The 10,000-nt window shown below is 27.7% G+C and overlaps 1 protein-coding gene across 1 annotated transcript in view; it reads right to left on the bottom strand.

Moving 5' to 3' along the window:
• Window positions 1-10,000, bottom strand: part of LOC101235892 (wings apart-like protein homolog) — a 44,812-nt gene that overhangs the window by 34,212 nt on the left and 600 nt on the right. The window contains exons 1-6 of the mRNA XM_065795752.1: window positions 9,310-10,000; window positions 8,810-8,848; window positions 3,229-3,384; window positions 2,946-3,011; window positions 2,605-2,787; window positions 1,600-1,681 (exon numbers count right to left, since the gene is read on the bottom strand). The exon at window positions 9,310-10,000 is cut by the window's right edge and continues 600 nt beyond it. Coding sequence (XP_065651824.1) covers window positions 1,600-1,681; window positions 2,605-2,787; window positions 2,946-3,011; window positions 3,229-3,384; window positions 8,810-8,848; window positions 9,310-10,000 — 1,217 coding nt within the window. The remainder of the gene's footprint in view (window positions 1-1,599; window positions 1,682-2,604; window positions 2,788-2,945; window positions 3,012-3,228; window positions 3,385-8,809; window positions 8,849-9,309) is intronic.

Below are 10,000 nucleotides of genomic sequence, written 5' to 3' on the forward strand. Positions count from 1 at the left end.
ATAGCTAGTGCAAAAGCAACTATTGACTGAATTGCTGTGATTGTCAGGAATCAGAATTAAGAAGTTGTCAGCAGTCCTAAAAATTGAAAGAGGAACTGGTGATGAACAGACTGCTGCATAATTAAAAGGTTTATTTAACGGTGAAAAGGAAAAAAGAGAAAAGAAAAGGCGAAGGAAATTTATTTGAAGAATTAAAAAGATTATTTAAAAATAAAGTAAAATAAGAAAACTATTGAAAGGTATAAACGAATTAAAAGATCGAAGAAAAATAAAACACGAAAATCGATAAAACAGATTTAATAAAACAAAAACAAAACAAAAAAAATCAATTAAAAGCAAAGTACCAATTTAAAAGAAAAAAGTTCGAAAAAATAATAGAAAGAACTAATTAAAACGTGAAAATAAATTGCTACCAATTTTTCTACACCTTTTTTTTTCGGCAAAAATAACAAAAAATAATCTTTTTTTTTTTTTAATTTTGTAGAAGTTTTTGTTTGCATTTTTGTTTTGTAGTTTGCCTTTTTGTTTACATAAAGTTTGTTATTATTTGTGTGTTTGTTGCTAACTATTTTTATTGTTGTTCTCTGTTTTCCATTTTACCAAATTTTCTTCACCTTTCTTTTTTTGCCAAAAATAACATAAGATTGTTATAATTTTTTAATTTAATTTTATTTTGTAGGAGTTCTTGTTAGCCTTTTCGTTTTGTAGTTTTTGCTTTCATTATGTAGTTTTTGTGTTTTGCCTTTTCATTTGTGTAAAGTTTGTTTTTATTTGTGCTGTTTTGCTAATTATTTTTATTATTGTTTGCTGTTGTTATTGTTTTCATATTTTTTGTCTTATTATTTAACTTATAGGTTTTTTGTTATTATTTTTTTTTTATTAAATTAATTTACGCATGCTATTATTATTGTTGTTAATTTCTTTACATTTGTTTATTTTATTTAGGTGTCACTCCAATGACTAGTTTTTAACTATATGAGTGACATCTAACCTAATTTTGTTAAATTATAAAAAAACTTGTAATTTTTCAACTTTTGGTTGAATAAATGGATAATTAGATGACTGGAATATATAAGATAAACTCCTGGATCGATGTCTGAGTTAAAGGAAGTGGTATTTGATACAACTTCCTTTAACTCAGACATCGATCCAGGAGCATGCGTTCTTATTGAGGAAGGTATTAGTCATGAATTTGTAAACATTGGATGCTGTCCAATGTTTACAAATTCATGACAATGAAAAGAGGAGGCCAAGTTTATTGCATTTCCTTGTTGATATTTTTAAAAAACTAGTTTTCATTCAAGTGGGATATTTTTTATTATATTACTTTCATATATGAATAAATAACTATACAGTTACTTTTTTTAAAAAAGATTTTTAAAGTTTTAATATTCTAACTTTGTTAGTGTTTTAAAAGTTTCATAAAACTTTTTTAAAAAATATTTTATTTTTATTTATCAACTTCAATAAAAAATTTTTAACTAAATTAATCATTCAATTAAAAATAATATCATTATTATAAAATATTAGCCCCAGTAAATCATAAAAAGATAATTACCTAAAAGATAATTACCAGTAAATTACAAAAAAGATTATTACCTATATTATCTTTGTTGAAATCAATTGTTGATCGATCTTTTGCAAGTGTATACATTAAAGTAGCTGTACACAAGGCCAGTTGCTAAAGGAAAAAAAATGTGTCAAAATAAAGTCTATAACACAAGTTATAGATATATAGAAAGATATTCTGCAATATAAATGTTATTACTTGTAATATCAAATAAAACTTTTCGAAATATATTCAAAAAAAGGTTTTTACAACAAGGATATTTACAAACAGTTATATAATAATAACTGGAAGTAAACAATTTGAATACTTTGAAAATGACAGTATTGAAAAAGTTGAATACCAGTATTTTAGTATCAAAATTCTGGTAACACAAATATTCAGGTAGTGATGCTAACAATATTGGATTGACACTACTACTAGACCTTTTTTTTTTTTTTTTTTTAATGGTCATTAAAGAACAAGTTATATTATGAACAAAGAAACACTTAAAAAGTAAATACTCAAAATTAACACTTGAAAAAACTAAAAAAAGAAAATTCTAGCATCTATTTGTACTAGCAACTACCAACTTTTCTACACCTTTTTTCGCCAAAAATAACTAAAAATTATTTTTAATTTAATTTTGTAGAAGTTTTTGTGTTTGCATTTTCATTTTGTAGTTTTTGTGTTTTGCCTTTTCGTATACGTAAAGTTTGCTTCTATTTGTGCTGTTTTGCTAATTGTTTTTATTTTTGTTTACTGTTGTTATTAATTGAGTGTTTTCATATTTTTTGTCTTATTATTTAATTTATTATAGCTTTATCGTTATTATTATTTTTAAATTAATTTAATTTACACATGGTTTTATTATTATTTTTTTGTTTGTTTATTTTATTTAGGTGTCACTCCAATGACTAGTTTTCAACTATGAATGACACCTAATCTATTTTTGTAAAATTATAAAAAAACTTGTAATTTTTCAATTTTTGGTTGAATAAAAGGATTATAAAAAAAAAAAGAAAAAAAAAAAAAGAAAGAAATAACATAAAATTTACCTCGTCTTCTAATGCATCTTCTAAAAGACTAAAAACTTTTGGAATAACTCCATGGGCTTTTAAATACATTCGAAATCCTGATGCAGTTGTCTTTAGCGCAAGATCTAAAGCACTTAAACATCGAGTAGATATTGCATGTGAAGGTTTTAAACCATCTAACAAATACTCAACATCATCTTGAAGCTGATAAAAAAATATTAATGGTAATAATAATAACTATTTTTCACTTTACAAAGGTGAGAAGGGCACTTTTATGGAGCTGATTATTAATTTTAAAAGAGATTGATTATTAATGGTATAACTAATTGTATTATTAGAAGAAAGGTAAAAATATTGTTTACCTGTTGGTTTTGTCCATCTTCAAAGCATTCATGAGCAGGCTTGGCGTTCTTGACAACAACATACAACTAAAAATACTTTCCAGTTTTAATTGATTGTAAATAAAATTTAATATATTGCACTTTTACTCGTAAGAATAAGTCCATTAACATCATTCTAATAGTAAAAACATAGTAGTATATAGCTCTGCAATGAAGCATCAGCAGCATAAAAACAAAAGCATTTAAGTCTAAAAAGTGATGAAAGAAAGAAAAAAAAATGATACAATGAAAATTATATACATACATGTTTATATTTTCGGGGTACTCTCACTGGAACATTGTCAGGTCTATGAAAACTAAACATTGTAGTTTCAGGTAAAATATGTGGTAAACCGTCTTGTTCTTCATCAGTATATTCTTCAATAAAATCATTAGTTGAATCTGTGGTGACATCAGTTGGCTAGAAAGATAAAAAGTTATCAAAACAGATATTAGTATTATTATTTACAAGAAATCTAAAGATTTATAAACATAAACATTCCAAAATTTAAAAATATGAACATTGTTTATAGAAACATAGGTTTTACAGTATTAATATTGATAAAAAATTTTACTTGCAAAATTCATTTTTTTTCTTCGATGAAAAGCTTTATAACTATAAGTTTCTAGTAAAATTTTTATATGACAATGAAGTGATTTTATTGCAATAAAACAAATAAAACAAAAGATTGCAATAAAACAAATAAAACAAAAAATAATTCAAGACAGTAATTAAAACTAAAGAACACATTTGAGATTTATATTTAAGCAAATTATGGCGCTTTTTAAAATGTCGTACTTATATAAAAAATTTATCTTCAACATGTTACAAGAATAGTATAATTATAAACATATGAATACAATATAAATAAAAAAAACACCCATGCACAGATATATTTTTTATGCTAATTCACCTCCCCAAGGCCAAGAAAGACACTACAGATGAGGAGGCTGCTTAATTGTGGTTATAACCCTCTCTTAACTCGATAAGTCCGAAATAAGTACCTTGACAAACAAGGCCGCTGCACGGAGAAACAACTTAAGTGCGGTACTACCAGGGATGTGGTGGGGATCATACTCGGAACTAGTGATGTGCGAAACTAAGATTTTAAGTTCGAAACGAAACTAAGCCACTTTTGTTCGAATTTGATTCGATTCGAAAGTATGCTGCACTGATATTGAAATTTGGTATTTAAATAGTAATAATTTATAGTGTGTGACAGAACACAGAACAGAAATGAAACATACATTTTATATTTAATAACCAATCATATTGCAGTTTTATAATGTAAAAAAAATACTAAGCAACACAGACTAGACTCTAGAGTCAAATAAAAGTGAATGAAATCAAATGAGACTAGTATCATACAATACAATTACAATGTGTAATAATTCAAGTTAAAAAAAAGTCAAGTACTTGCAATGCAGTGCATAGAATAAAGACTAGGACTATTATATTTACAGTTATAGTTTAACAGATAATACAATACAAGTAAAAGTACAATGCAATGAATGCAAATGCTATACAGTTATGTAAAGTAGTAGTACATACATAGGCAATTGTTCCAGAAAGTCCGAGACCTTAATCTACAGTGTACTGTACTGACTGTGGCTGGCAGGGCAATCTGGCTTTGGTACGCTACTGCTATGTGCTATACTACAAATTTTCGTGAATAAAAGTTAGTTCAGATACATGCTCAGAGAGTAGATTTACATCGCCTTCTTGTAACAATGTTCCTACAAAGTATTATATAATATAAATAGATGTAAAACTAAAATAGCAAACAGAAATGAAAACCTATGCATTATTGTTTTATTATTCATCTGTAATTAAATTAAACCACAATGCAGTAAATCTGAAAGTTAAATCTGAACTGCAGTCCATTACCATTACCATCAAGTCTTAATCTGTGTTAATCACGTAACATAAAACGTAATTGAATTGTACCTTGAATTAAGTTCGTGTCATGATCGCTCAAGGCACAATGTCCACCTCCACCAACACCAGTACTGCCACGAGATCGGAATTCCTTAGAGTACTGATGAAGACTGTCTACAACAGTAGCTTGCTGTTGTTCAGAGAAGAAGATGGATTTGTAGCATGAATCAAGAAATGTACAGGCTGCATCAGGCAAAGCTGATATGAATTGCGGAAATCATCGGTCTAGTTTTAACTTTAATTTTCGAGCAATAAGTACACCACAACCCTTATGTGAAGGATCATTGATGAATCGCTGCTATTGCTGATTTAAGCCATGCAAAGCCGGAATTTAAGTAAAGTAATCCGAGTTCCACCTAGTAGCAACATTGATTATCAGTTCTAATCGCTTCTGCTCTCTGTGCAAATTCTGTGTAGCCTGGCAGCTATGGTGATAATGTGACACAATATGACGGCTTTTGGAAAGGACAGTCTGCATTCCATCAATTTCACTCACGGCATCATTGATGGTTAATTGTAAAGTGTGATCAAAACAAGAAAGATCATAAAATGATTGTGAGAGATTCATGGCGCTTTTCATATTACTGCCATTATCATGCAACGCATAAATTGGAACAGTCCGAGGAAGCTCCCAATTATCAATAGTCTTGTCTAAAGATTCAAGAATGCTTTCGCCGGTATGTTCTCCTGGAAACGGCTTGTTTTCTAATGCAAATGTCTTTAGCTCAAGTTCAGGGCTTACATATGACAGACAGAAAGAAATAAATGGATCTTGCGCCCTCGAAGTCCACAAGTCAGTCGTGAATGAATATGAAGGAATATCTTCAAAATCTCGATATATTTCATTAGCGATTTTCTGTTTAACACTACAATATAACTAAGGTACAACTGATCTTGAAAACGTAGTTCTGCTTGGTACCAGATATTGTGGTTCCATTAATTTCATCAGTTCTTTGAATCCTCTGCCTTCTACAAAGTTGTATGGCAACATGTCTAGAGCAAGCATGCGACCAACCTAATTCGTTATAGCGATGGCATTTGGATGACTTGACGACCAATGTGCTTTCTTATTAAAAAGGTCATCAACTTTACTTTGCTTCTTATTTTCATTTTTCAGTTCTTGTTCTGCAAGTTTTCTTTTACAATTCTCTTCATTTCTCGCACAACACTCTTTATGCCCTTTTGGATGAGCAGCACGTAAGTGAGCATAAAGACCTGTTGTTGCTCCAGTTGGACACTGAACAGGTAACTTGCATGTTCCTATTTTGCAAATGCCTATAATTCTATTGCCATTCGTTTTTTGTCTACTAAAAAATTCCCAAACAATACTTCGACAATTACCATCGTTACTATCCGCCATTGTGGAACTGTATAACTTTTTTCTTTCACTTTTAAACGATAAAATTTGATTAACTTTGGGTTCGCTTCGAAACAAAGATACTATACTTCGAAAATTCGAATTGTTTGAAACTAAAAAAAAAGTTCGATTCGAAACAAAACTAAAAGTCAGTTTCGAATTCGCAATCGAAGTTTCGAATTTCGCACATCACTACTCGGAACCTCTCGCTTATGAAGCAAGCTCTCTACCACTACACCACTACCGCAATTTCTGAACTACGTGTATATATATATATATATATATATATATATATATATACATATATATATATATATATATATACACACACACACAGAGTTATTAACAAGGCCATAAGTAGCATGGCCAAGGCCAAAAGTTTCAAGGCCATGAGTTTCAAGATTAAGGCAGAGAACAAGAGTTTCACAGCCAAGGTCTACGCAAACATTTTCAAGGCTAAAGACTTAAATTTTGGCTTAAGGTTAAGGCCAATTACTAACAAAACTGCAGGTAACAAGTGCTGCGACAATAAAACCACATGTTGTAAAATTAGACCAAGGTTATGCGCAAATTAGACCAAGGTTATGCAGAATTCGACAAGTCAATAAAAAAATATATTTGGAGATATATATGAAAGCCGAAAACAAAAATACATAAAAATAAAGAACTGAAATTTTTAACTCTTCATTTTTATTTATTTTTGTGTTTAATGCTAACAACTAATATTAACATCTTTTAATTAAATATATATAGATGTTAGTTGTTAGCATTAACTATAAGTCAAAAGCATAAACTATCACTATATAACCTATAAGTTTTTATTACATTTAGAAAACATCAAAGTTTCAAGCAACCAATCAAACATACGAGCTCTATAAGGACACATTGTCAATCAACTCTTACAAAAGATACACTCGACAGGAGCTGATGTTGCAGGAACACAGAAATACATGTCAAATTTAGATTTCTAATTTTTGAATATTGTTTCATTGTGTACAGTTTTTTTTAATCAAAAATCTTTGATTAAATTCCAGTGATTTATTCGTTCAAGATAGTTTGTCAAAACTAAGTTGTTTGTAAAACATGATCTTTTTTATTACTTAAAAAAAACTAATTTTTTTTGAATCTGAGGTGTAACACTATTTTTATTAGATGTCAAAGTGGTTTTTGTTTTGTTCTTGAGCAAATCTTTGATAGTTGGGTGACCAAACTATTAAAGAAGGACAATTGAATCGTTGAATTTTAAAAGGGCGGAAGTTCAACAATGTAAACTTTTAGAAATTAAAGAAAAACTGCATTTTCCCCTATAGTAAATATTTGTTAATTGTTCTTATTACTTTTTTTCTAAAGAGGATAATTTTTTTCACCTTCAAAAAAAAAATTATTAAACCATTAAAGAAAATTTATTATGAAATGCATTTTTTTCTTAATTTCCCAAAAGTTTACATTGTTGGACTTCTGGCCTTTTAACATTCACCGATTTAATTAAACTATTGCTTATTAGTTTAAAGTTGGATTTTACAAATAAAATTATTTAAAAAAACTAATAAAAATACATTAATAACAACAGATTTAGATTAAACTATTAAAAATAGATTATTAACAACTTTTTTAAACAGATTTAGATAAGTTAAATTAAAAGAGCATAAATAAAAAAAAACATTTTAGTAAACTATAATTTAAATATAATAAAAACTAATTTAATTCTAACCATTAAAATTCTGTTTTTAATTTTAAGAAAAAATTCATGTATTTAAATCTTTTTTTTAAATTTTAAAACCTTTTAACTAATAAAAATTAAGTTCTAAAGCTTTCAAGTAAACAAAAATAACTCTGGCAAACAAAACCAACTGTAGTAAAATTTAAAAAATGCTAACAGGAAAGTAAGTTCTGAATACATAAAGAAAAGGTGGAAGGCCAAGGTTAAAACAAACAAAGCCAAGGCCAAGGCCAAAATATTCAAAGTCAAGACCAAGGCCAAGGTCAACAGTTTTAAGGCCAAGACCAAGGTTTAAACCAAAGCCCTAATTTTTGGCCTTAAAATAAGACCAAGACCAAGGCCAAGGACTAACAACTCTGTGTGTGTGTGTATGTATGTATATATATATATATATATATATATATATATATATATATATATATATATATATATATATATATATATATATATGCACACACACACACACACACACACACACACACACACACACACACAGGGTGTTAGATACCAATACTTTTTTTACCGCTTTTTTGCAATATTGGGAATTACTATTCTACAAACTGTTGGGAATTTTTATTGAAATTTCCTATTACTACACGGTGCCATTTGGTTGACTAACACCCTGATATATATATATATATATATATATATATATATATATATATATATATATATATATATATATATATATATATATATATATATATATATATATATATATATATATATATATATATATATACACACACACACATATAAATGTATAGATAGACAAAATAAATTACATAAACCAAAACTGAAATAAAAGATTAAAGATTTCAAAATAATACCAAAGCTGAAAATCTCCTTCTCTTATCGATTATTTTGCGCTGTAAAAAAGAACTTAACCAAATTAAAAATTAAATTTTTAGCATTGCAAATTAATAAAAAGAACTATGATGAAATGATAATGAAAATATTTTTATGATCCTAAAAAAAAAATTATCCATAGAATTAAAACTTTTGAATGTTTCAAAAAAAAAAATTTATTTGAACCATTTGCAGTCAACCGTGTAGTTTGTCCAGGTACTCATATAATTATTTCAGCCAACCGTTTAGGTAAACTTGTCATTCATGTAGTTATTCAAGTCACTTATGTAGTTAGTCCAGTCAAAGACATTAATTTAGTGTCAATTCCAGTCTCTCATGTATTCAATCCTGTCACTTATGTAATTAGGATTGTTTTGAAACTTACGTAATAAAAAACAAACATCAATAGTAAATACTATAAATTATAAATACAATTAAGTTAAAAAAGAATTTTAACATAGTTTCTTTAAAAAAATATCACCTTATTTTCATTTGCTCTGTCAGTAACTTGTTTATCCAAAGTCAAACCTTCAGTTTTATTTTCAATAAGGCGCTTCTTTTCAGGTGAAGCTGAAATCTCAAATGTATCTAACTTTTGAACTGTTGCTATGGAAGATTCGACATAATCATGAAAATTATTGTCATCTTTATTTACATGAAATTTATTTGAATTAGCGAAAATATTTTTTCTCTTGTGTTTGTCTTTCTTTAAATCATTGTAATATGAAAAAAGAGAACTTGGTTTAGTATTTTTGTTTTGTGAAGAAGTTTCTTTTGATGACACTTCTTGTGATGATGTTTCACATGCTGATGTTTCTTGTGATGAACTTTCTTGGGATTTTTCTTGTGTTGAGTCTTGAAAAGTAGACAATGAACAATTTTTATCTTGCAATCTATCATGGTCCATACATACATGGTCATCTACACTTTCACTAAATATGCTTTTTTTAATAATTGTTTCAACTGAATGTTGTTGGTTCAAATCAAAATCATTTTCAGAAATATTTAAAGGATTTGTTTTAGTATCTAATACTTGAAAGTCAACAAAATCATCACTTTCTTCTTTAGGACTCTCTTTTGATCGTCTTTTTCTTTTTATACTTGTTTGTGTTTTATTATGATTTTTTAGTCTTGGACTTTTTGGTTTTTCATTAACAACTAAAATATCAAAC

The sequence above is a fragment of the Hydra vulgaris genome, chromosome 04 (genome assembly GCF_038396675.1).
Source record: "Hydra vulgaris chromosome 04, alternate assembly HydraT2T_AEP".
In the NCBI taxonomy this organism is placed as follows: Eukaryota; Metazoa; Cnidaria; class Hydrozoa; order Anthoathecata; family Hydridae; genus Hydra; species Hydra vulgaris.